General features: G+C 37.5%; 1 protein-coding gene across 1 annotated transcript; it reads left to right on the forward strand.

Moving 5' to 3' along the window:
* The first annotated feature begins 3,306 nt into the window (after positions 1-3,306).
* BNC1 (basonuclin 1) lies at positions 3,307-24,703 on the forward strand. The gene is made up of 5 exons (XM_037396143.1): positions 3,307-3,453; positions 15,942-16,044; positions 16,213-16,448; positions 17,683-19,610; positions 21,662-24,703. The coding sequence occupies exons 1-5, from the start codon at positions 3,445-3,447 to the stop codon at positions 22,341-22,343; spliced, it is 2,958 nt and encodes a 985-aa protein (XP_037252040.1). The 5' UTR covers positions 3,307-3,444; the 3' UTR covers positions 22,344-24,703.
* The last annotated feature ends 2,502 nt before the right edge of the window (positions 24,704-27,205 follow it).

Genomic DNA, 27,205 nt, shown 5'->3' on the forward strand with positions numbered 1-27,205 from the left:
TGTGTTTGGAATTTAGGCCAAGCAGGCAGGACACGAAGGTTAATACCGTTTTGCAGCTAACTCTGGTAGCAACAGTGTGAAGCAGGCAGCGTGTGGCTGGGGAAGTTATGTGTCTGTTTGCCTACAGAATGCAGCAGCAGAGACCAAACCTACTCCTAACATTTAGTCGGTGCTTGATTAGTTTCTTAATATTCTTTTTAGAATTATTACTTTTTTCTTTTTTGCAATCAAACACCAAAATTTAAATCATGATTGAAATTTAAAAGTCAGGTGAAATCTTTTCTTGGGGATTGTATTGTGCTTTTGTGCTGTATCACACTGGCTCCCCTGCAGTGATTCCCTAGGATTAATATCCATTTTTTAAGTATCCTAGACAATAAAATCAGGTAAGAGCAGCAGCTTTTTGTTTATAGGCATTTCCATGTGTTGGAGCTCTTCTCAAAACTATGAATACTCTTGTATTTGGTTAAGTAGGTTTAGCACTTCACATTCTGCCCTACATCCCTTTATGTTTATGCTGCTCTGAACACACAGGCTGAGACATGGAGAAGAAGAAACAGGCTGGGGCAGGTGGGAGGAGAAAGCAGCTTTCCTTGGGCTGTGTTGTCACACCGTGATTCTAGGTATTTACATTATGACTTACATGGATTTCAGACCTGGGGACCCCTTTCCTTTGCTCTCAGCACTGTGCCTGAGAACACAGTAAGATGCTATGGTTTCCTCAAGGAGCTTACAATTCTAATAGTTTAAAAACAAATAATAATGCAGAAGCAAGGAAGTAAAAATCAGAATTGAAATAACTTGCCCAAGGTCAAATAGCAACTCAGTGGCAGAGCCCCAGATTAAGCCCAGGACCTCTGGCTCAAGCCTGCTGCCCTGTCCTGATGTCTCTTTCTTTCCACAAGAAGCTGGTTTTCCATTACATTTTACTGCTGGAAGAGTAAACCCTCTGGTCATCCTTTGGTTTCCATTTTGGTCATTCTGCAAGAGACGTTGTGGTAACTGTTCTGTCCAAGAAAGCTTGAACTACAAATCAACTGAAATTACTGAAAACGTTGTTGATGTGCCAGTATTTCTTTAAAAGTTGACCTGTAGATACAAACTGTGCCTTGCATGTGTCATGTTATGCTAGAGATCATCAGATGTTTACTAAAAGGTGCACAGATAGTAAAACACAGAAAAATTGCTAATCAGTAATAGTGAATAGTTTAAAAAGAGCAAAGCATAAATATGTTCCCATAAAATATTCATTGAAAAAGCTTGAATAATGAAAATAATGCTTAAAATAAAAGACTGTTAGTAGATAATTAATTAAGAAAAAAATAAATTGGTTTTAAATTGTTTGCTATGGATAGTTAGCCCATTTAATCAGAATTATCATCTTCCAGGCAAATGGCAGACAGCTAGTAAACATTTTTTCCCTGGGAACTGGCTAGAGGGGAGAACAGCTCTCCACGCATCTAAGTTTTAGACACTTATCATTTTGAAGTCAATTCAGAGCTTCTGGCGGTTTATGTAATCTTAAGGCACTCTTCCCACTTTTGTTGCAGAATTCTCAATCAGGTAGAGTCCTTTTTAGTTACATTACTGCTTGTTTCATTAAGAAGGGAATATGATTTTAGTAACAAGGTGTGCCCTTGGCTATAAGTGATCATCATGAGAGAGCAGTTAGGTTTTGTCCTCATCACAGAACATACGCTTTTAAAACACGGCTGTTAAGAATCACCTCAAACAGCATGATGTTGGCTATGACTCCTCAGGCCCTTTTTCCTACAGTTTACAGGACCGCTGACAATCTGTGTGTAACTGTCCTGGGTCCCCAAGAGAGAAGTGCCCAGGCATGTTTCAGGGGGCAGAGGTGGCACTGGAGCCCCGTGTAGAGTTCTGCTGGGGAAGAACCAAGCCACCACCTGTGGTTGGCTCTTCTCATACGTCAGTGTTTTTTGATAGAAGTATCTGGTAGCCCATACTATGAAACTAAATCTCCCTCTCTGTTTTTCCATCTTGTTCAATAGCTCAAGGGGAGAAATAAGGTATAGGATGGAGAAAACCAGGGATTTAGGGAAAGCATCTGCTTCATGTCGTGCTCTATGGGACCAGATTCTGGTATCACATTGGCTTTATTCTGGCCTGGTTCCAGCTACTGCCCTGGAGTTAACATTAACTGTAGTCCAGTATTTAGTAAACTATAAATTAGGTTGTCTCCTTAAGCATTGTGCATATATCTAGCAAACAGTAAATAGGATTAGAAGAAGACAACAAATTAACCAACAATAATAATACGTTAGCTGTCTTCTCCCTACAGCCATCTTATTTCCTGCTGTCTTTCCTATGGGATTACAGGTATTCATGTGGTCCAGTATTGTCCTGGTATGCTCCTACAAGGATTCCCACTGAGTTCAATGTGACTATCTCTGAGTATAGTACGGTGTATTCCTGGGTTAGAGGAGTGTCAAGAAATTATCTACAAGAATCAAGAGTAGAGAGGAGGCGAGAAGCATTCTGTTTGGGATTTTATTTTGTGTTTTTTTTTAAACAGGTGAGAAATGACTATGACAAAAATCCTGCTCTAACTCATGAATGCAACCCAACACCTGAATAACTGAAACCAGATTTTGGCCCAATTACTAGAAAGTAATTCTTCTCCTGTCTTTATGACCTGTACTTCTGTTAATAGGAAGCTTCAACTTCATAAAAAAAAATAAAACTCAACCCTAACTCAAAAGTAAGTTGATAGGGGGGAATGTTTTAAGTTTAAAAAACACACGCCCCACTCAGTGAACCTCTGAAACCTGCAAATGTTTAAAAAGAAGAAAGAAAAAAAAACACCACAGCAGCTGCAATTTGAAAAACAACACTCTGACGCTCAAAATAAGTAATTTTAATAAGTACCTCATAGCTTATTTGCAGATAGTTGTACAGTCTGAGAAGAAGAAAAAAAAAAAAAACTGTAATAGGCCTTAGGTCAGCTGCATTGATTTAATGCATTACTTAGGCTGCCAGAGCAGAGGTAGAATCTCCTCGCACTGCATTAGGAGCGCCTCAAGCCTCCGTGACTCCTTTTGATCAAATCTCTGTGAAAGATGAGTGTCATGCCCTCTTCAAGCCAGCTGTGAGGGGACTGCCCTGCGACTGGAGGAGCACGCTGGAGCACACCACTCCGGGGCAGCGAGGTGAGAGCTGGCTGCAGAGGTGAGAGGCAGACACAACTTCGTACTGTAGGTCTGGAGAACACCAAGGGGGAGGATCTTATTTCACTCCCCTGTGCACAGCCTGAGCATACATCAGACCTTGAGGTGCTCAGAGTCAGACAAGAGTAAAGAGGCGTGTGATGGTTCTGCCTTAGTACTTGTACAGGCAGGAGTGTTTCCAGTACTTCTTTGTACAACTCACTGAGGGAATGGGAAACTGTTTTATAGCTCTGGAAACATAAGCACAGTAAGAATGTCTGAGGTAAGGAAAGTTCTTTGCAGTTCTATATGAATGTGTATTTTTACTGTGCAACTTTTATTTGTGGTTATGCACTGTGGAGATATAAAAAATCTTGCGATGGTGTTGTTTTGGGTAATGAACAATGGAGATGAGAGCTGTAGGGAGCTGTACTCTCCTTTTCTTAATCACAAAAAGATACTCTGAAAGTAGAAAACTAGTTTATGTAAAAAATCCTGTTTTTCTTTCTGCTGTGCACTAACAACTGAATGACTTTTCTGTTCTACAGTAAGTAATGCAGAATTGCAGGCTGATTATAATAAGCAGAGCCATCACTTGTGTAATTGTTTTCCAATCGAAGTAGTAGCATGCAAATCATAAATACTTGACAATGTTTAATTGTACAAGTCCTCAATATACATTAATAGCAATAAATTCTATGATTTGTGACTCAGATGTGTTCTGAGTCAAGTGCTTTAAGCAGATACATTATCATTATCGTGACGTATAAATGCACTGGAGAGCAGACAACAATGTAATTTCACTACGAAGTTCTTTAGAAATTACCACTAAAGTGGAGTCTAATGTTTGTCCTTTATATACAATTTATTGTTGACTATTTAGCTTCCAGAAAATAAGGCCGGTAATTCTTTTCTTAGGATCAGTCTGTTCGTATTTGGGGGGGGGGGGGGGTAGGGGGTAGGGGGTGGAGCAGGGGGGAGAGAATGAGTCTGTCTGTCTGTGTATGGGGAGAGTCAGTCAGTTTCTTAAAATATATTGCGCTAATTAAGAGGTTAAATGCATCAGAATAAAAGACACTTTGATTTATTTTGATTGTTTTTTTCAACACATAGCAAAAATAAACATGGTTTAATTGTCAGCTCATACATAATGAGGTTTTGTTAGTTGTGTTTAAGACAGAGCATTTTACTTTCTGATTTATTAATTAGCCAAATACTTCTAGTCCTCTGTGTAACGAATCCTGAGTTTAAAAATGAGGAGAGGGCAGATCGCTAACCCAGGGGAGGACTACTGATATACACAGGCTGTGGTTTATCCTTCTGTAAAATCCTATGGATAAAAAGTGACACTACTTATTTTTTTTCCCTCTCTTTTTTTTTTTCTTCCCCCCATCTCTTTTTTTTTTGAATATTTTTCAGTTGAATAACCTGTGAGGCAGGCAACAGTCTGATATTTTGGGGATGTGGAAGAGAAAAAATGAAATAAACTGGTTATGTTTTAATTTAAAACAAACCATTGTTTGAAAGGCATTTAGCAGTCAATTTCCACAGCTGATCTGAAGTTGGAGTTTATTGTGCTCATTTAGTTGAGATTGTTGTTCAAGCGATTTCTATATAATTTTTTGTAATTCATGTAACTACTTGGCTTCTTGAACCTAGGAGCTGATTGTTTGTCTTATCTTTTGGTGAGCTAACTCTGCGTTATGTTGCAAAACCTTGAGGCATGTTGTGTTTCTTCGTGTTCCTGCAGTCTGCAAGTGAAGTCAGCTTCATTAGTTTCATGATGGCACATCAGTGCATGGCTGGTGTTGCCGTTTCCTTCAAGCTACTCCCGGAGCATGATCTGGGCTGCCTTGGTTTGGATAAGCTTGTAAGGATTTGTCAGCCAGATGTGACAAGATTGTCAAGAGGCAAGTAAAGAAGGAGATCTGATATTAATCAGTGCATAGCTTGGAGCCAAACTTTCTCAAATGCAGTGTAGTAACATGTTCTTCTCATTTACTGCTGCTCTTTGTGGCTATAGAACTGCCACTGTCTGAGTTTGACGGTTAAAAGGGATGCCAGCTAATAGTCTTTAATTGTAAGGATACAATTCTAGGTGGGAAAAGATCATATGCTTCTATTTTTAACATCCTTTTGGAAAATACAGTTCTGTTTGCTGCAGTTTGCTGAAAAAATATGCAAGCGTTATGTTAGACAAGTCTCTGTTTCTGTACTTTGGTTTTAAAATACTGAAATTGTGGCTTAGCTCTTAGTGCTGGAGGAGTGGGAGGTGGGGAGCCTCACTCCACTTCAGGTCATGGTGCAAAGTAGGACTAGCATTATTTTTAACTACTAACAACAGTGGCCGTTGGTTTTCTTTGTTCTAGTGATTAGAACAATATACATTGAAGAATACCTTTCTAATTGCTTCTTTTACAGAAAAGGGAAAAAATATGGACTTTCAAAGAAAGTATCGTGTTATCCCTTAGATTTATTTATCATTATGTTTATAATGCCAGTAAGTTTTCCTTATAATCAGTATAATTGTGCATTTCTGTTTGAAATAAACTCAAGTTTTTAGTAGTTTGCAGCTTAATCAGCTTTTATTTTAATAATAAGTGAACATTTAAAAAGTAACTAATCTTATGTTATGGAAAATACATTTTTGTTCCTCTTAATATATATGGATTTTTGCTTGATTGATTTTTAAAAAGTAATTGTTCTGTTTATTCTTTGAACTACCAAACCATCTACAACCTATTCAGAACTGTAAAACTTACAGTATCTGCAAATATATCCAAACCTGAAGGAGAGCTAAGTAGTCCCAGAAACAGGAAAAATTATTACAAGTGTTGGGCCATTTCATGGGCTTTTACTATAGCCAAGATGAAATTCTGCCTACTTAGGCTGCAATAAGGTTTGGCCTTTTGATGCCGAGTTTCTTGACTTCCAGCTTCTGTGTCTGTTCATGATATTGTTAAAAAATCTGTTCATACAACATTAAGCATGTCATTCCATTTCCAATCAAACAAGCCAGCGATTTATTTTGTTTTCAGTAATAAAGACTTCATTACAATAATATTAAATAGACCTCTGATAAGAACAGAAAAGTTCTCGTTTTATCTTAGATTACAAGTCTTGCTACATATGCATGTTTTAAGAGCACTTTTTGTATGATTTGGCATTTATTAAAACATTTTTCATGCAGATTTAAGCTAAAATTCAGGTATGGATCTTGAATTCATTATTTCAGCAAAACATCCACCAAATGCAGGGAAGAAAAAAGTTTTGGCCCTCTGGGTCATCCCCTGCCCTTCCTGGCTTCAGTGGTGCAGGAACTCTTACAGTTCCTATGTGCTGGGCAGCCAGCCGTTTTGATCCTAGCAGATGCTACAGCTGAAGTTTTACAGCAATTGTCATCACCTTTCTTCTTTTTAGTTTTTATTTCTTATTATTTTGTTGCTAGTTGCTATCTAAAAGTTCTGCTTAGGGACTGAAATTTCAATATTCAGGCTAAAAAATAAAATTATTAAGGGAATGAGGAAAAGTGACAATTTCAGACTTCAGTCATTTTAGAATAAAGAATAATGATATTTTCATTCCACACTTTAAAACCATGGTAAAATAGTTTCTTTAAACAAATAGCAAAAAAAAAAAAAAAAAAAAAGAGCAAACTTTTGAATTCAAATTTCAAACATAGCTGATTATCAGTGAGAAATGCATATTTTTTTTCATTTGAAAATAGCCAATTTCTGTCTGAAAGCCACTTAAAAATTTCCTCACCTGTGTTCAATAAAAAGGAATTCTAAGTTTTAAATTGTGAAATAACCAATGGAGCTACACTGTTGCATAAAATATTGCATAACTGTAGCACCATAGATAGTATCATGTGTATATGTACAAATACTGTTTGGGTTTAAAACTTATGAAGTTGCATTAAATGAAATTGTGTAACATTAAATATTTCAGAGAACTTTTATTTTTTCTTTTATCCTTTAATCTATGTCTTCGCTCTGTGACATGAAAAAAGAAAAAAATTTAGGCATGCATATTTTATGGCTTTGAGACTTAAGCAGTGGTATGAGGACCTGAAAAAGTTAGGATTGTCTGAAACATTAACTCACCCACATTGCGCCCATATAATATTTTATAAACTAGGTAAAGAGTTAAAGACATATTTTAAAGGGCTTGCAGTTGATTTATACTAATATTCTTCATTTCTCTGATACTTGTGATTTTGTGTTTATAACATTTATTTCTTGCTAATGTAGGGCTTGGAATTAAATATTTAATTAAACTTTGGTTCATGGATAGGTCTGTAAGTTTCAGCATTTAATATGATATGCATACATGTCAATATGGGTAAATAGTACATGTGCAATTTATTTGCTGGATTAAATAGCATCTAGTGCTTTATCATAAGAAATTTCATGCCATTTCTATTCGGTGACTTACCTTTACCCCTAAAGCCTGACCAATTTTTCTCACAGTATGGAGCAATATGTTACTCATTTTTGAAATGCACTAATAAGAGAGATTTTTCCTGTAAATTTATTAAAAAGGGAATTTACTTCAATATCTTGTGGTAGGCACTACTTAATACTCAGCGAAGCGCTCCTGACCCATGCAGGCTAGGGAAGGTATGCCATGGGAACTGTAGCATTGTAGTCTGTTTCAGAATCAAAAGTAAACAACAACTGTAAGATAATAATATTATGTGACATTTTTCATTCCTCAGTTTGTATTTCTTGTTTATTTGCTTTTCCAAACCAAACAATAAAAGAGGATCTAAATATGTTCCTGGGCTTGACCAAGCTGTCTGTCAGCACACACCTGTTGTTAACAAGTAAGATAAATTGCAGCATAAGCCAATGTATCTACAAGCACGTTGCTGAACAGCAAAATTAAGTTTTACTGTCCAGTGCTTTTTGTTTGAAGAGTAGCAGTCTGAGTGTGTGTGCTCACACGCACACGCACATTCTTTTCTCTTTATAATTATTTTGACAGTGCCATTAATAAGAGCTGCCCTAAGGGGCCCTTTAGGGTAAGTGACATGCATGAGGAGTGATTTTCATCCCACAAGTTACGCTGTGATTAAAGTTTGGCCTTATAGCATGCTGCCTTTCTCAGAAATGGCTGCCTTTGGCTTCCTCGCCCAGCTGCGTTGCCCGAGACTGCCCAGAGCTCCTCTCTGTTAGCCGTGAAAGCTGCCGCTGAGCCCAAATTGGCTGTAGGGTTGTGAGTCTGTATTTAGCTTAGTCTCTTATCTCCGCTCCTCGCTCTTAGAACTGTTCACAGTTCAAAAAACTTGTTAACAAAGTGGTGACGAGGACCTTGTGGCCCGCAATTCAGTAGCCAGCTAAAACTGTCTTTTAAATCCACAACTATGGTTGATTTGATGCGGTGTTGCTGTTGTGTGAAGGTATTACCTAATTTCAAATCTTACCGAGCTTTTTTACTTCCCTCCTTCATTTTTTTGGCTATTTTGCGGGGTGCTTTAGTCAGTTATTGCAAGGAAAAATAAGCATTTTCAGCTCAAGATGCTCGACTGCACCCACAAGAGGGAGATCCAGTCAAATCCCAGGCCAAAACTGGCTTTGTTCAGCCCCACTGAGGGAGAGGATAATGGGGCAATGCAACATGCTGCAGGATCTGGGTTGTAAATACTCTGTTTACGTGTATTCTTAGGCTGTGGCTGTTTAAAAGGAGGTCAGGTTTTGGTATCTGAGCCCAAATAAACAATATGAATATATACATAAGGATCCAGATAATTAATGGGATGTATTCTGTGGTCTTATCTAGAAAATGTATTCAACTTGTGGCCTTTGTGTTCTTTTAGGAGTAAAAATCACAACATATTTTCCCCACAGAGAAGGGGTAAGTGGGAGTTGAGTGGTATCAGCACCAGCCAAAATTTTCAGCACAGTAGGTGTTAAGTTCAACTCCTAAATTCATGTTTGGCCTCTGAAACAAAAGCTTTGTGTCTGAGTTTTTCAAAGGTTCTTGCACCTCCTCAGCTTGGTAGGTGTGTACACGATCAATGTGTATGAAAACCAGCCTAGTTACTGAGGAGCAGTTGTGGATTTAGGAACTGAGTTGTGAGTGTAACTTTGTGTTCAGTGGCACTGTAAAAGGCAAGTTGTGGCTCATCTCCATCTTTCCCATCTCTCTCCTAGTTGGTCTCTTAAGCAGGAGGCAAGAATTTTGCTAAATTATTTTGTTAATAAGCAGTTTGTCAAATGAATCATCTAGGGCGCTAGCATTTTAAATATGTCTGTAATGGAGAAGGTTGGAGCTCTTGGTCAGTGCTGTTTACTCTCTCACATCCATGTGCAACTTTTCTCTATTTAATTAAAAGCTCAAAACATGGAAGATACCAGACTCTTGTCTGGATATAACAAACTGTAAGACTTGTTTGCTTCTTATGGAAGATACTTGTTACTTATTATGTTTATTAAATAACAGCATTAACAGCAACTGTTACTTTGTAAGAAACATTTTTTTGTGAGGTAACATCGGAAATGTGTGCAACATTCAGCCCGTTGCAATTAGAAATCTTATAAGGACCTTTTCCTTGTTCTAATAATTTTATGTAATTATTTTAGTCTTCAAGATTTTTAAACTTCAGTATAGAAACAGCAGAACTTGCAACAACCAAATGCCCTTGAGAAGGCATAAATGTACAGGAGTGGAAATCCCTTTGTTTCAAGGGCTGAAGCTGTTAAAGGCGGGCAGTGTATGTATACTATTGGTGACATGTAACTTACCAGTATAGCTTTAACCACAGCCATAACTGAGAACCTTAAACACATGACAGAAGAAAACACCACAATACTGAGCTGAACATGTTCGGGTTGCAGCATGGGCCAAGTCTACTTTATGCAGAGTAACTCTCAAATTGGCCCTGCCATCACACAAGACCGGTACTTGCAGTATGTTTCAGTGCATTTCAGTGCACTATTACTTGGTGAGGGTCCCCCTTTTCCCCGTTCCCTGTGTGTCCTCCCAGCTCTACTTACAGGCAGCGAAGGATTTCCATATTCTGTCCATCCTCCAGGCAACCCATTTCCTCTTTGAGGTGAGCATGTCGGGAAGAAGAAGATGGCCCAGAGCTTTTCCCTGAAGATGCTGCAGGGGCCCTCCTAATGTTCTCTACAGGCAGGTGGGATTCATAGCCTTACTAAACTTGGAATACGTTGAAACTTCCAAGGAACAACAGAGATGTAAGATGCTTAATCTAAACTCTAACAGATATAATATCAACATGTAGTTTAGGCTTAATTGTTGGGCTAGGTCTTCAACAAATATTTGCACCATCTGGAGCAGCCCAACACCATTTGTGATTGTACTTGAAATACACTGGGATATATTTTAGTTCCAGTAAACCGCAGGGAGCTCAACAGAGTATCAAAACCTGAAACTGTGTTTAGGAAGAACATGCACAAGGGCTAAATATGTACTATAGAGTGGACAGAATGGATACAAAGACATGTGGGATAGATGAAACCAGATATTATTAGTTTCATACAGATAAGCACAGCTGGGTTGTGATACAGTGAAAGAAAGGTGGACAAAATGTAAATTGAAAATTTGTTTTAAAACATGAAAAAACTGACAGTTGGTATAATTTATCAGTGGAATATATCCCTAGGGGAAGCGGCAAAAGTTGCCTGACAAAAAATGGACAGAGCAAAGCTTTTCTCATTATAATATGTGGAAAAGTACAGCATTGAAGGAGATGCTCAAGATAAGGTTTTTTAAATTTGTCTCTGCTTTCAGTGGTTGCTCGAAGGATTCAAATGCTGAACTAATCAAATGTAACTGGGTGATGAAAAGGGAAGACTTATTTAAACTTTGCAACCACAAGAAACTTGGTGGATAACAGTAAAAACAGGAAAGAAAACAAATTGGACAGGAAGGCAACTTCACACTCATGTATAGTTACTGTTTTCTTTACTAAAAGATGCATGTGGATTTGCATTTGGCCTTTGATTTAGCTGTTGACTGTACTTCTAAATTAAGAGATGGTAAATGTATCCATCCTTTTACTCCTTTTGCAAATCTTTTACAAGGTGTAAGCAAGAAAATATTTCCTAATAACCAGACATATGTACCATGCTTAATTTTGTTTCTACAATCCAAAAAGAGAGCTTAATTTCCATGGATTATTCTTAATATGTGAGAAAATTGTTACCTGTACTCTAAGAAGTAAAAAGGCTTTCATGTTTTAGCTGATTGAGAGATAAGAAAAATTCTAATGCTTTACTAATTGATCTTCTTCCCCCCTTATAAAGTTTGTCTCTTCTTCCACAAGTGTTCTCACTGTGGAGCCACTGCAAGTTTATTCTGCAGAAATGGGACCTGTCCCACTTCTTTCCTTTCTCAGAGGGTTACATATATTCAGCAGGATTACTTTTTCTGGGATAGGAGACATGGCCTCATGGATTGAATACCTCAGTAAAGGACATGAAAAGCGATACCTGCTGTATCTCACCTAATGAAAGTTTCTCACACACATTTCTTTCATGTAACTCCTATTTCTTCTTCAAACTTATGTTTTAAACTGATAGGAATTTGTAACCCCTGCTTTCAGAAGATGTTCCTGTAACACAACATCAACAACACCATTTTGTCAGCAATCCTTATAGCAGAGCAGCAAAGCTCTCATGCTCTTCATGTGATGGCAGCAGCTTAAAAAAAGCAGTTTCTAAGTGAGGGTAGCTTTATGCAAAGAAGACAAAGGTTTTTCTTGGATGCCAGAAACAAGCAAGGGTGCTGTCCTGTGCATTACTGACATTGAATACTACCAGGATAATCTGGGACTTGCTTTTCCATTTTACTGGAGTCTGCACTTGGAGCTCTCACTACATGCAGAGAGTCAGACTGACTTTCTAGCGTGAGCAGAGATCTCTAATTCGGTCCTGACAGGGTCTTCAGTATTTGCTGACTTTTTATTTCCCAAGCCAAAGTGCTGTCAAACCAGAACACACTTACACAGTGAATGAAATTTGGTACAGTCATACTGCCCTTCTCTTGCTGCATTTTTTTACACCTGCTGTTAGTATGTTGCGAGTGAACATAGGTCCCAAAAGACTTCAGGAGACCACAGATGATCTCAAACTTGCTTTATAAAACGAAGCCTGATTATAAACTCAGAATCAAAATGAATTTGTTCCGTTAGCTTGTATTTTTGTTTAGCTGTGAAGGCTGCAAGTGAGTTGTAAAGAAATGTTGAGTAACTTTTAAAGCATAATCGAAGCCACATCAATATCTGGCAAAAAAGATGTCAGCAGTCATGACTTTCAGGCAACAGATATTAAGATTTCTTTTTCAGTGATTAGTAGTTAAATGTTTTTCAGTAGCCAGTTTAATGGTTAATCTGTCTCTCCTCATGAGGAATCATTTGTATTAAAAATCTGATGTTCAGATTCCCACAGCCATGCTGCTAAAACCACAGAAAATTTTGATCAGAATTTTCAACTCTATTTTTTTAAAAATGAAGTGTTTCTGATAATGGATTTGGAAAGATCCATTTGTGAGGAAAAGAGTGACTGGAAAGCAGTAACAAGATCCTTGATGATAGCATAAGATTTATTTTTAAATATTTGCCTTAAGTTTCTGGAAAATGAAACTAAAAAATCGACCTGAATGAAAGTATTGCACTTAAAAGAATTTCCACTTTAATTTCCATCTGCATTTCCAATCCTTTAATTGCGATTTTTAAGCTTTACATATATGCAATCTAGAAAGTTATTCCTTTGTTCTGTAGAATGAAACTGTGTACATTTCACTTGTTGGGAAAATAATGCTCATTAAATGACTTGATGTAATTACAGTACCTTAGAATAGGCGTATTAAGGATAGTAGGATTAACAGGCAAAAGGCAAGTGTATTAATCTCATGAAGTTTTGCTAAATTTCTCTTCATTAAAGTGATATAAGTTAATTTGGGAGATAATCAAAGTGCCTCTTTTACAAGTGCTTTTTTAAGTCGAACAATGAATGGAGATTTAAAATTGTGAGTCACTGATGATTTAAAAGTCAATTTTGCCATGTTATATACTCTCTGTGACTATATTAACACAAATGTTGCTAGAAAAGTTTTAGGAGACAGAATCTGACAAGCACAAATGAAGGGAAATTATACCAATCTGAAAATCACGCTTCTTTCTTCTCAGGGATTCTTACAAGTAATTTTTTAAGTCAGCAACAGATCCCTGATTTGAGGGTGTACCTTTGATATGTTAGCAGTATGCAACCTAACTACATCTAAGACTGGATGTCCAGAAGCAGCAATGTATTGACTTGAGCGGGGATCAATTCCATATTTAGAATAAAAGGGGAGCTGGACTCTTTTTTTTTTTTTTTTTAATAACCACTTTCATATATGTAAAACAAAATGTCTTCCTTTTACTTTTTCTGGGTTTTGCATGTGCAGTCTTCTACACATATACAGGAAAACAAAATAAAAGATGTAGCATATAGAGGAAAGATCTTACACAAAGCTATGAAATGCAAGATCTTGTGATCTTGTGCGGTATATCTTTCTTGTCTAAGTACACAAATTAAGAAGAAAAAATAGAAAAAGAGTCAGTGGTTTGTGGAACAGGTCCAAAGGAAAAGGAATGAAAAAAATTTTGAAATCTTAATTAACTTATCATCATGACAGCTTTTTTCATTGTGAATATTTCTGTTACTTCTTGCAGAAAAAGGAAGTACTCTTGTAATTTTGTCTGGAGGGACTGCAAAAGATGCATTCATGGAATGCTTACCAAACCTAGCACAGTTGCCTATGGAAGGGGCTCAGTCTGTGCAAGTTAGAAAATGTTATATATGTACAGAGGTAGAAGGCTTGAACTGTATTATTGTTTGATATCATATTATTTGCTATTGTTTGGTAGAACTGAATTAGCAGCCACCTATAACCTTTTTGTCCAACTTTTCCATAAGAAATTTGTGGCTTTTTATTGTTATATGAAAGTATTTTAGCATCTAAGTGAAAATATATCATCCATTAAAGTGAAGTAATTCAGACTGCGTAGGGTACTGATGTGTATTTTACGACTTTATGGGGAGCACAGAGCTTTTCTCAAGAATTCAGTATTTTGTAATGGCTCCTTTAAAAAACTAAAGGCAGAGTGATTCAGAGATTTCAGTAGCCTTGTTGCCGCTTGTTCTGATCCTTCAAATAACGATGAATCTCAGAATCAAGTCACTGCAGTTTGGAGATGTACATGTAAGCTAACTCCTTGGTAAGCCAGCTGCTGAGATTTTAAAATCTCAGTCCAAATCCAATCATGTAAAGCACTAGGCACCCAAATGTCCTGCATATGCTTGTTCACAGTAGACTGTTTTATGTAGTGTCCTCTTCTGCCCCAAGTCAGTCAAAATCTTCAAGCCTAAAGAAATGCCTGTTGCAAATCTAAGTTAAATTACCTTTGTCTCATGTCCTTTTCATTTAAAACATTTCCTGCATCAATCTTTCTTAGCCTGGTGGTCCAAAAACTTGCTGCTTTGTATGTTTCCCAAAAGTGCCAATGGGGGCATGCCTGAAAAGACATTACTTTTTCCTTTGAGTCTTGTCTTTCTTTTCTATGGCTGTTAATAAGTAGTGGAAGTTGCCGTTTTGCATAAGACCCTAGGAGCAGGAGTAGCAGCCCATAGTGGGCATACCTTTGCCTTACTTCATACTTGCCTCTCTGTACTTTAAAATGTGAAAAGTTTTGGTTTAAAAACAGAAAAATGCAGTCATATTACAACTTCATAATCTAACTTTTTTTTTTTTGTATTCCAGTGCAGACCTCCTACATGTTAATTTCTTCACTTTTCCTTCTTTAATAAATATTCCATTTGTGCAGGAACTATTCTCAGTATCAGATCTAAGCAATACAGAAGCTTACAAATGTTTTGCTCTATAGCAACCCCTACGGAGCTTTAACTAGGACCTCAGAGTTGTCTGCCTGCCTTCTGCAGCAGATGGGCACATACAGAAGGAAGCATATATTCCAGGAAGCAAGTTCATATCACCCTGTTGATCAGGAACATCTGAATACTAATTTGATTTGCATTATAGATGACCTTGGTGAGAGTAAAGTAATGCACAAATTGAACTGTGCAACTGGTTGCTGTCTGTTTCTGTGCTCTGTTTGGCCTATTATCTTTCAAACATTTCCCTTACAAAATGTGACTGCTATAGTCTTTGAGGCGTTGGAGTACTTTTTGGTGAGCTTTGTTACTGAGAAGTGTTAGTGAACTCCGGTATCTTTGACAGGTTACATATATTCTATGTGGATGCTGCTGTACGTAAGGGATGGCATCTATGCAGAGCTAACATATTGCTTGTTAGAACTTCCTATACTGCAGCATGGAGCTCCAGCAAAACTTGAAGAGAGCGGGACTTTCATCTGTATGTCTTTGTTTTCAAACCTTCCTGAACAAAGTGATCTTACATGAAGATCATAGCTTAGATGAATGCGAAACAACACTTCTGTATTGTTATAAATGCACTTCAACCTAAATAAATTCACAGAAGTGTTGCTTTGTATGTTATTAAATATTTTGCCTCCATAATATTCCAGTGCTCTAGCTGGTGACCGATTCTCTTTAAAGCAGAGGTGGTCTTGCAAAACTCAGGTTTTGCCTGGATGATCTATATGCATGTTGGTAGGTATGTGCTGCTATGTTAACTCTGTCCATTCATATGGATTTTATGGGTGTATTGTATATGTATAATCTGCATGCTCTAGATGGTGCTTATATATTACCTATTATCCTTTCTATTGATTTCCAGGCTATCCGATGCACTCTGGTGAACTGTAGTTGTCAGTGTTTCAAACCTGGGAAAATAAATCAGCGACAATGTGACCAATGCCGGCATGGATGGGTAGCACATGGTAATATTTGTTCTTACGATCTATATAAAACCTTTTAGGATCTTCCTCACTAAAGCATGCATTTGATGTCACCCCTCATCCCCACACACACCTCCAATATGAGTTACATTCAATCTTATCTGCCTCTTGTGACTCAAGTTTATTTATATTTTGTGATTTTATTTTCAGCTCTGAGCAAATTAAGGATTCCCAACCTCTACCCATCAAGCCAGGTAGAAATAGTTCAATCCAATGTTGTGTTTGATATCAGTAGCCTCATGTTGTATGGAACCCAAGCCATTCCCGTGCGCCTTAAAATTCTGCTAGATCGGCTTTTCAGTGTTCTGAAGCAGGAAGAGGTGATACAGATTCTGCATGCTCTGGATTGGACACTACAGGATTATATACGTGGATATGTGCTACAGGTATTTAGAGGGGCTTTTTTATATAAATATGATAGCTAAGTAGTATTTCATAATGTTTTCTAGCTCAGTCTTATCAGTGGTTCACAATGCATTAACAGTGTGGTACATCTGATAGGCAGTAATAGACTTGTACAAGCTCAGTGCCAGAAAAGAAAGTGTGGATTTTTGGTCGTTGTTTTCCTCTTAGGCAGGCTTAACTGAAATCTTCCTACTTTGCTCAAATCTATCAACAAAAGTAAGCCAAGATAAAAAGAACAAATTACTGGGAATGTATCAAAGTAAAGGCTTCAGAATTTACTCTAGTATTACTTGAACAGTGAGTTTACTTTTATACAGCAGAATAATACATTGACAAATAAACTCACCATCACTTTAAACACCAGGGACAATATCCATCTCTCGTGTAGTGCTGCTGACCTTACTGGAGCTACATCAAGGATGAATTTGGCCCTATGTGCTTACATTGATGTTAGTCTTTGCCACTGTGGAATTTACCTTTTATGTAAAGTAACATTATGATCTTACATTATGACACGAATCAATATTTAATGTTCTTGATAATCTTGCTTTTTAGTGTTAGGATTAAAAATATGGAATCAATTACCTTGAACCTCTACCACATGAAAAATTTATAATGTTACGTTCTTCATCATCTTAGAAACTCTTACATGCACTGTGAAAAATCTCAGTAGGCCATCAAATACATGTTCTGTGATAAAATATTTATTGTAGTTATTGGGAAAAGTTAGGCATAGCTAGAGTTTGAAAGAACTCCAACACTCTAGTGTAATTACAGCTGTGCTCTGTGAACACTGGCAATAGATCAATACAGGTTCATTTGTTCTCTGATCTTAGTTGCTTGGAAGATTATTAAACTTGCAATGAAAGAATACTTGACTTAAATGAGGAGCTAAATCTTGGTCTGATTGCTTCATCTCTGCTGTCTGTACTTACATGATACTAACTGTTGTTCAAATGATGCATCTTAATTTTTGTGGGAAAAAATAGTTTATTGGAAAGTATTACCGTCCGTTCAGAAAGAAATTATATCACCAATGTGGTAAAATTTGGAAGAAAGTACCACCAGATTGCATTAATCTCTCGCTAAATAGAATGATGTTATCATTTCACTAGAGAAGACTTTTTAGTCCCTAAAAAAATGTGAGATTTGGGGGGAGGGTTTTTTTGTTTGCCTTAACTAATGTCCGATTCATTTAAATATTTTTGGCTTTAGGATGCTTCGGGAAAGGTGCTGGATCACTGGAGCATAATGACCACTGAAGAAGAACTGGCTACTTTGCAGCAGTTTCTTCGTTTTGGAGAAACTAAGTCCATTGTAGAGTTAATGGCAATTCAAGAGAAAGAAGGGCAATCGATTATAATACCACCACCGACTGCCAATTTGGATATTAGGGCATTCATTGAGAGCTGCAATCAACACAGTCCTAATTTTTCTGCTTCCTTGGACAAAATGAGTCCCACCAACATTCATCCCTTTGAGAATATTGTAAATAACATGGCTTTCATGCTGCCGTTTCAGTTTTTCAGCCCAGTGCCTCCACCTTTGATAGGTTCACCACCAGAAAGACATTTGATTGAGCAAGGTCAAGACCATAGCAATGAAACTAAACAAGATGTTCAGATACCATTTTCTGAAAGCAGCTTCTTAACTTCTAGTTCTGCGCCATTTCAACTTGAAAATGAGAGGAGCATAAATGGTCCAGATATCACCACTAAAACAGAAGATGATGCCCTTTTAAGTGATTCCAGTTCACATAATACAGCAGCAAAGCTTGAAATGACAGCACTATCTCCAGAAAACAAAATTAAATCTGTGGAAAAAAATGGCGCCGGGCCAAGGAAAGGGCGTGTTTTCTGCACTGCTTGTGAAAAGACATTTTATGACAAAGGTACTTTGAAAATACATTACAATGCTGTTCATCTGAAGATAAAGCACAAATGCACAATTGAGGGCTGCAATATGGTATTTAGCTCTTTGCGTAGTCGAAATCGTCATAGTGCAAATCCTAACCCCAGACTCCATATGCCAATGAATAGAAATAACAGGGATAAAGATCTAAGAAATGGTTTGACCATTGCTGGACCTGGAGATAGTAAAAGGACAGAATTTACAATTTTAACTCCAGATAGCAGAACTATTACTAGCTATGCCAACTCTTGTACAGATTCAAAGGGTCAGGCTGGATTTCCCAGTATTGGACAGAACGGTGTCCTCTTTCCAAACCTGAAGACGGTACAGCCTGTTCTTCCTTTTTATCGAAGTCCAGTCACACCAGCTGAGCTTGCTAATACTCCAGGTACTCTTCCTTCTCTGCCTCTTGTTTCTTCCTCAATACCAGAGCAGCTTGTTTCAAATGAATTGCCATTTGACATGCTACCCAAGAAGAAATCTCGTAAATCAAGCATGCCTATTAAGATAGAGAAAGAAGCTGTTGAGGCACCTAATGAAAGCAGTGATATTGCCAGTTCTGAAGATGATACACGTCTGCAAGTGGTAAGCGATGGAGAGCTTGAGACCTGTGAGCATAAGATAGAGAAGCGGGTGACCGACAGGGTGGAAAAGCACCCCCATTCAGGTAATTCATGGAAATCTGTCTCTGGGGTAGAGGGCCCAAAGTATTTTGAATCTGTCTTTACGCCAAATAACAAATACATCAAGGATATCTCTGAGAATGAATTGCATCACTGTGAGAAAGAGGTTAAACCAGAAGAAAATCAACCACTAAAAATAGTTTCCCATGAGATTATATATGAAGATCCAAAACACCACCACAATGATGTTATAAAACCAGTGACTGAACCCCCCATGTATATTAAAGAGCAGTCAAAGCGCAGGATTCCTAAAAATGACTGCCCTGAATTGCAACACCACTTGCTGACCGGGGGCTTTTTCAGCACTTTGTCAAACAGGGGTGCTGCCATTCCTTGTTTTGAAGACTCTAAAGATATGGATCATGTCAGTCAACATGCACTAGGGATTCAGAAGGAAGAAAGCCGCTTTCATTGTGACATCTGTAAGAAGACTTTTAAAAACCCTTACAGTGTAAAAATGCATTTTAAAAATGTACATCTCAAAGAAATGCATATTTGCACAGTTGAGGGCTGTAATGCTGCTTTCCCTTCTCGTAGAAGTCGAGACAGGTAAGAAAATTATAAACAAAATTGTATTTATTTTACCATCACAATGGAGCCTAATTTGAAATTAAAATGAGTGTTTGAGGAATGGAGCCTGCAAAGATTTTCTGTGTATCCTCGTATAACAGGTACGATAACTTATCAGAACATTCATGAAATGAAAATCCATTGAAAGAAACATTTCCTTTCCACTAGACTACAAGGTATTAAATAAAGCCATGAAAATTTCATAACTGATAAAGCCTGCAATAGTTGAAAGAATACTTTAGAACGTAAAGGGAAAGCCACAAGGGTATGAATTCAGCAATGTTCCAGTAGATGCATGTGTGGACTTACATGTTTAATATGTACTTTCATGTGTATTTTAATGTATACAGTGTTCTTCAATGAAAAAGCAATGAGATCAGTTCAGGAAATCTTCACTTGCTCTTGTCCTTGCTTCACTCAAGGATTTTGACAGAACAGACTGGTGGGGAAAAGCTCATAAGAAAAGCGAGATTACTCTGTGTCAGTACAAAAGTAGTGTTAGTTCAAGTAGCACTGAGTAATGTTATCTGGTGTACATCCGCATTGGTAGTGCTTTTTGGTGAGATTGTGTACTGATTCCTAAACTGTATCATGAGCTTGATTCAGTTTACTGTTAGCTGCAGTATTGTGTTGCTGTAAATCATTTTATTTCAGCCTGTTATGCGCATAGGCTGAGAAACAAGAACTGAAGCTTTATCATTGACCATCAGTTATGCATCTGAATTGATAAGTGATGGATAACAAACCTGTGAAAGCGTGACGAAGTGTTGTTAGGTTTTCTAACTCCCCTGTAACAGTGTTGCAGCAGCTTTTGGCTGCAGGAAGCGTGCCTGGATAGTAGTTCAGGGTGACACAAGGTTTAGATTGTCTGTAATCTGCTAGGAGTCCTGGAGCCAGCTGATGCAGTCCAGAGAGAGGATGAGTCTCTGAGGACTGGCTGCTGCATCTGAGATGCACAGATTCGTCTGCTGCTGGCAGGGCTTCATACCCTGATCTGCTGCCTGCGTCTTCCCAGATGTGAATTCCTCTCCACTGTAATTGTGATATGGGCCACAGGAAAGAAGGCCAGCAGTAAGATTTGCATTCACATGCCACAAATTCCTTCCCACACCAATGTATTCAGTTCAGTTTTAACATAGGTGCTTTTGGAAGATGGTTTATTTAAAAAAAAAAAAAAAAGTCAACCCACAAGAAAGTTCATGAGCTTTGTGGAATACATTATTTATTTGCAACAACTTTGCAGAAGTTTCTAGACTTTAACATAGAGTGCTGTGACTGCAAGTGTAAAATATTTCTGTGCCCTTTTGAACAGTTCATGGTTTGATTAAAGCATGATGGCAAGGGGAAAAATTAATGTTTTCCCTGTCTTGAAATAAACCAAATCTTCTAGCCAGGGCCTAGAACTTCTTCCCAGTAAGCTGATTGATATTATTCAATGAGGAGCAGTGATTTTATATCTTTTGGTGGTTTTAAAATGGATCTGGAGATGCCCATTCAAAACCTGCAAGTTGCATAAAATGCAATATTCCTTTCTCCAAGGAAAAGCTCTGTACTGATACGTACAGCTGTATCCCGGCACACAGTTACAGTACTTAAGATCAATATTTTTTGCAGACTCAGGTGTCACTCCTTTCCTGTTTTGTCCATTGGGAAAGGATCTTTTTTTCTTCCCCTGCTCAGTCCATTCTCTGATCTCAGTTCAATATACAGGTTTTCAGTCTGTCCCCCAACTCTTTTAGGCCCAGCACTTGATCTAGTGGAGCAGACAGCTATCCACAATGCAGGAGAAAATCTGAAACATTGATTTCTGTAGAGTTATTTCTGGTGTATGCCAGTGCCAGCAAGTTCAGATATCCAGTCACGTGTGAATCATCCATGTGCACTCTCAGTGTGGCAGTGGGTCAAATTAGAAGTATACAGTGCATGCATGCTACTAAATATTGGGGTTTTTTCTTTGTTAATGATCATTATGAAACAGCTGTTAAGTGGGGCAAAACACTTTCTTGCTAAGCTTGTCTTTGTTCTTCTAGACATAGTTCAAACCTAAATCTTCATCATAAGCTTCTGACTAAAGATACACTGGAATTCAACAACCATTTCAATGCAACATACCTCTTGAAAGACATGGCTAAGGAGTTTTGCCAAGATGTGTCTTTAAAACAACATGTTGGACATACTTCTGTAATCTTCAAAGGAATGAACAGAACAGGCAGCTTCGTTTTTCCAATGAGCAAAATTAGAGAACCCTGTTCTGAGAGTTATGGATACGATCCATTGAATGATGGAGCTGTTCTGGATCTAAGCACTACTTCCAGCATTAAATCTGAGAGCAGTGCTCATTCTTCTTGGGATTCTGACGGAGGAAGTGAAATATGCACCATGCCCTTGGATGATAGTGATGAAAGCTGTGAAGGACCCAGCCTAATGCCCAATGATGAACTCTACCAAGACTGTACTTTAATTGAGAAAGCTAATCAAAACTTTACAAATTTACCTTCCAGTTTGCCAATAACTTGTCATATATGTCAAAAAACTTACAGTAATAAAGGAACTTTCAGGGCCCATTACAAAACTGTGCATCTCCGCCAGCTCCACAAATGTAAAGTCCCGGGTTGCAACACAATGTTTTCATCTGTTCGCAGTCGGAACAGGCACAGTCAAAACCCTAATCTGCACAAAAGTCTGGCTGCGTCACCAACTAGCCTACAGTAAGATCATGCTGATCTTAATTTATTTCTGCTAAGAATTAATCATTTCAATTAAGGAATGTGTTAACATTAGTTTTATTTAAACTCATTTGACTTCTAGCCCACTCAACAACCACCGTCACATTCTTTTCTCCTGTGTGTGCTCGCCAGCAGTTTCATTTAGCAAAGCTTGGTGCTGTAGTTTTTGTGCAATTGTTTGATTTGTTGTTAAATAGCTAAAGCTTCTGTAAGGAAATGAAAGCATCTTCTAAATGGGGGAAATAGGGAGACATTAACTAAAGTATTTCTGATACCTGTGAAGTATTACTTGCCAACAATAGGAGCTTCAAATGAGAACCATCATCCCTTGTGTTTACATGTTAAATGAGTTGTTGTGTCGTGTAAGAAATTAGTAAGGGTTGGGGTGAGTTTCCTCTGGTTGCATTGAGAGTTTTGGGGCTACCATTTCGTTCCTGAGGCCATAGTCTGAACACAGTCTGAAGCTGACTTGCAGTATTAGTTGAACATAATATTTGCAGTTTACTATATCCCAAAATCCAAAAGATAAAATACAAATTTTGGAAGACTTTGCATACAGTCCAAATCTTCTGAAAATCCTGCAGTCCTTACTCTTTAAATTGACATTTCACTTGAGTAAAAATTGCAGTATTTTGGCTTTCTTGGAATTTAATACCATTTGCTTTGCAAAAGGAGGGGCTCCCTAACTTGGGAGGGTTGCCTGAATAAATCTGAGACATTCTGATAAATTGTAGTGATAGAAAGAATGAATAGGTTAAGCTAAAACTTCTAAAGCACAGCAAATGCATCCATAAAATGGGGGGGGGGGGGGGGGGGGGAATAAAAACCTTTAATTTAATATGCACTTTCTGAGTTCCACTTTCAGGAAAATAAAAGTTTTTGTTAAAAATGGGAAAAAAGAAGAATGGGGGGAAAAAAAACCCCAACCAAATACCCAAACTGCTTAAGAGTCTGAAGGAGCAATTCTAAGCCTTTGAGAGACAGCGATAAAATGGATGCAGTAGGTATCTTTCATGATTCAGCAGTTATTGTTTCTCTTACTGGTGGGGGAAAAAACACATTGATCTTTGTAACAATAGAAGAATGCTTATTCTCATTCACACCTCTTTCTTTTTTTTTTTTTATGAGAACATTGTCCAGTATCTTAAAATGTTTAATATCTTTGTACTTGTCCCTGTAATTAACAGTATTCTGCATTATGTTCTATGCACTTAAGAAGACTGTTCTTGCATTGTATTTAAAAAACACTTTAATATTTAATTTGTAGTCACATCATACAAATGCTCTGTGTGTGCTTGTGGTGCATCTTCTTTGACTGAATCATTTCCAAAAAGAAAAAGAACTAAGAAAGCAAGTCTTACAGTACCTTTTATTTTTTACTTTAATTCACCAGTTGAAATCTGTTGATCAATTCTAGTATGCAAGCATGATATCGACAGCACAATCTGTACATATTACACCAAAGCGCTTACAGTATTTGTGGTTTCTAGAACTAGTCTAGTGTTCCAGTATAACTGGATCTTAGTCTTTTTTCATTTTTTGTGACTGAATAAAAATAGACCAAATTTCTGGATTTCATATGTATGTAGAAATAATAGTACAATGCTATTGCCATATGTCTTGATGTTTAACTTATTCTAAAAAATACTATGGTATTGTAACCATTTCATATTGTATAAAAGAAACAAAAGTGGACTGAATATTTCGCTAATTCTTTTGAAAACTGGTTTGTGTGTGAGTATGGGTTATGCAAGGAAAAAACATGACACAGTTGTAAATGTTTGTGCTCACTAGAAATGGTTTCCATGCATTGTGAAAAGTAATCTTCTATTTTTTTAATTTACAGTAGGTTTATGTGATATTTAAAATAATCCATTTGTGCTTGAAGCTGTCAGGAAAAATTATTAGCCTGAGGAAAGTTGTGCCATTGCTTTGAGTTTTTGTGTTTGGAGGAGGGTTGGTGTTCTGTGTTATTTTGGGGGGAGTTGGGTGGGGTGTGTTTGGTTGTGTTTTTTGAATGGGAACTCATATCAGTGGAAATCATGGTTTGAAAGCTAAGGACACAATCATAGGAAACACAATTGCTCCCAGCCTTTTGATAGTATAAATCAATGATTTGTTATCCAGCTATTTCAAGCTCTTTTTTATATAGGTAGATAGATTTAAAACCCTATTTGTTTAATCATAAACGGTGGTTTTTTTTGAAACAGTGTGATGTAAACGAATGCTGTAATGCCCGTTAATTCAACTTTCACTGTGTCCAAAAAGGAAACACATTTGTATACCCTAATAATTTTGTATGTGTTAATAAAAACAAATAATAATGCCTCTGGTTGATTCAGAAAAGTAGGCTTTTGTGATTGAAAAAAATACTACTCTTCATTTTTATTTTTTACAAAATAATTCTGACAACACATTCCATCTGTAGAGAGCACTGTTTTGACAATGGTGCTAACTTATTCTATAATAAGGAAGTGTCATTATTTTAACGAGCTATTAGAAATAAAGTAATAAATCTTGTCAGATATTTTATTGAAGGGTGGGTTTTTTTCTTTTCTTCGTGCAGTAGGCAAGGGTAGAGATTAGTTTAAATGCCATCAGCTAAACAGAAGGCAAATATCATTGAGAACTGTGCTACAAGACAGATATTTCGGGCCCTATTTATACTTTGTATTTTGGAAAGGGTTTTTTGTTTTTTCTCAAAAATCTGGACAGAATGGGAGATTTATCAGAATAGGCTAAGCCGTTAGTACCCCTAGTACAGCATATGTATCTCATGAAGCATTTGTGTAGCTCCCTCCTCCTAATGACCACAATGTGGCTGGACCAAGCCTCAACATCTCCTGTTAGTTTTAAATATGTGTGATGCTTATAGCAGCCTGTATCACATATTCGCCACAGATGTTGAAGGAAGCAACCTCACTTCAGAATAGTAGTACCATTATTTTTTGAGCTTTTCAGGGTCAGTCTGGAAAGCTGAAGCAGCTTCCACTGACTGAGGCTCAGTTCCAGAGATATTTACCTCTGTGATGCTGTATGTACAGTTGGAGGCTCAGATCTTTACGTGAGATTTGAGCTGGGCCTGGATGTGCCCACCCTTGCTGCTCAGGTATGTTGCTCCATTTTATTTGTTGTTTTCTTTTTTTTCCCCCATTAGAAAACAAGAGCCTCAAAAACTAGATCCTGTCATCTTTCTGTGAAGAAGGCACAGATGCACGCTGCGGGGTAGCCACTCTGTACGTTTGAGCATCCAATTTCTCAGAATAAGGTATTTTTGCATAGTTCTGGGTTGCAAGCCTATATCACTCTGGAACAATGAGTGTCCTAGTGCTTACAGCAGTATTTGCAGAAATCCATCTTGAATGGAGCGTAAAGGGATCTGTTTTTATAGCTCCAGTTTTCTAAGTATTTTGAAAAGAATTGCAGCAAAACCAGAGGTTATTGTTTCTGGTGAATCTTAGTGAAGTTTTACAGTGTATGATCCAGCAAAGTGGAGAAACAAGTTCTGAAAATACCTGTCTGATGCTCTGCATTGAATAGGGAAGCCTAAAAAACAGCTAGACTACTTGGACTTCATCCAAGGATTTTTAAATAGGGTGCCAGGTCCTCCTTGAAAAGGGTTCAAAAGCAGCTTCTGATTAATCAGCAAGCATAGGTTTAAGAAACGCAGCTAAACTAAAAATACCTTTAGAGCTTGTGATATAGCCCATAAGGATTCCATTCAGCCTGCAAGTGAGCATTCATTTCCAAACTGAAATGAGAGTTTGACTCTGAATTGGGAAGGAGACAACAATGCAATAAGAGAAGGAAGGTTGGATCAAAGAGGTTTTGTAAAGAAAGCCTGGCTACAGGTTTTGTTCAGAGCAGCATTTACTGCCAGTCCCCCCATTTGAGGGGAGGGCAAGTCAATATATAAAAGGGTAAGGGTTGAAGTTGGATTAAGTATGCATAGCATGATCAAGTCAGCTTTGAATTACTCGGAAAACTTTTGGAAAACTCTTCTCTTCTGAACAGTTTGCTGGCTGGTGAGATTTCCACGTGGCCTTAGCAAACATGTTTCTGAAGGTAGACTGGTTTTTAATTTCCCCTTGCCTTTACCCCCCACCCCCCGGCTCCCGTGTCTTTTGGCACTCTTTGGATTACATGAAGTTACTAACTTGCAAATGTACTGTTGAAACATCACCCTGTTAAGCTGTAGCCCTGATAGCTTGGTTCCCTGTGAGCACCCTTCAGCTTTCATGTCTGTACTATAAAAGGGTAAAAGAAAGGTAATGCCATGAAGTGATAGTTCCTCTCTGGTGAGCACTTCATCTGATTCTACACCAATTTAGAGCTTCATAGAAGCATTTGTAGCCCTTTCTATTGTGTCTTTGTAGCTCCTATCCTAAACTGGTAAAAATGACTGTGAATTACTTGCCATTATTGCCGTAGATGCATTTGTTTAAAAAGCAGAAAAGTTGCTTTTAACTCCCGAGTGCAGTACTAAAAGAATTTGTCAAATTTGTGCTTGCCATAGTCTAGCAAAACTCTCATAAGTTTGAACTGTAAGGAGTACCATATATCAGCATCCTTTTAAAATTTTTTGGATTTTTTTTCTTTTCAATAAATTAAGGCCAATTCAAACATGTCTTAAGTGTGAGCTGCGTCTTTGCTTCAGTCTTTTAAATCTTTGGTCACTAATCTTGTTCTATAGTTTCTGCTCATTCAGCATAGGGATTTCCATAATGTGTCCTCTTATTACTGTTATCGTTAGTTCCCACCTCTACCACTCTTTTGAAGCTTAGGATAACAAGCTTCTTAATATTAAGAATTCTTCTTAATAATTCCAGAAGATTTTTGAATCTTGCT

The sequence above is a fragment of the Falco rusticolus genome, chromosome 7, assembly GCF_015220075.1.
Source record: "Falco rusticolus isolate bFalRus1 chromosome 7, bFalRus1.pri, whole genome shotgun sequence".
NCBI lineage: Eukaryota > Metazoa > Chordata > Aves > Falconiformes > Falconidae > Falco > Falco rusticolus.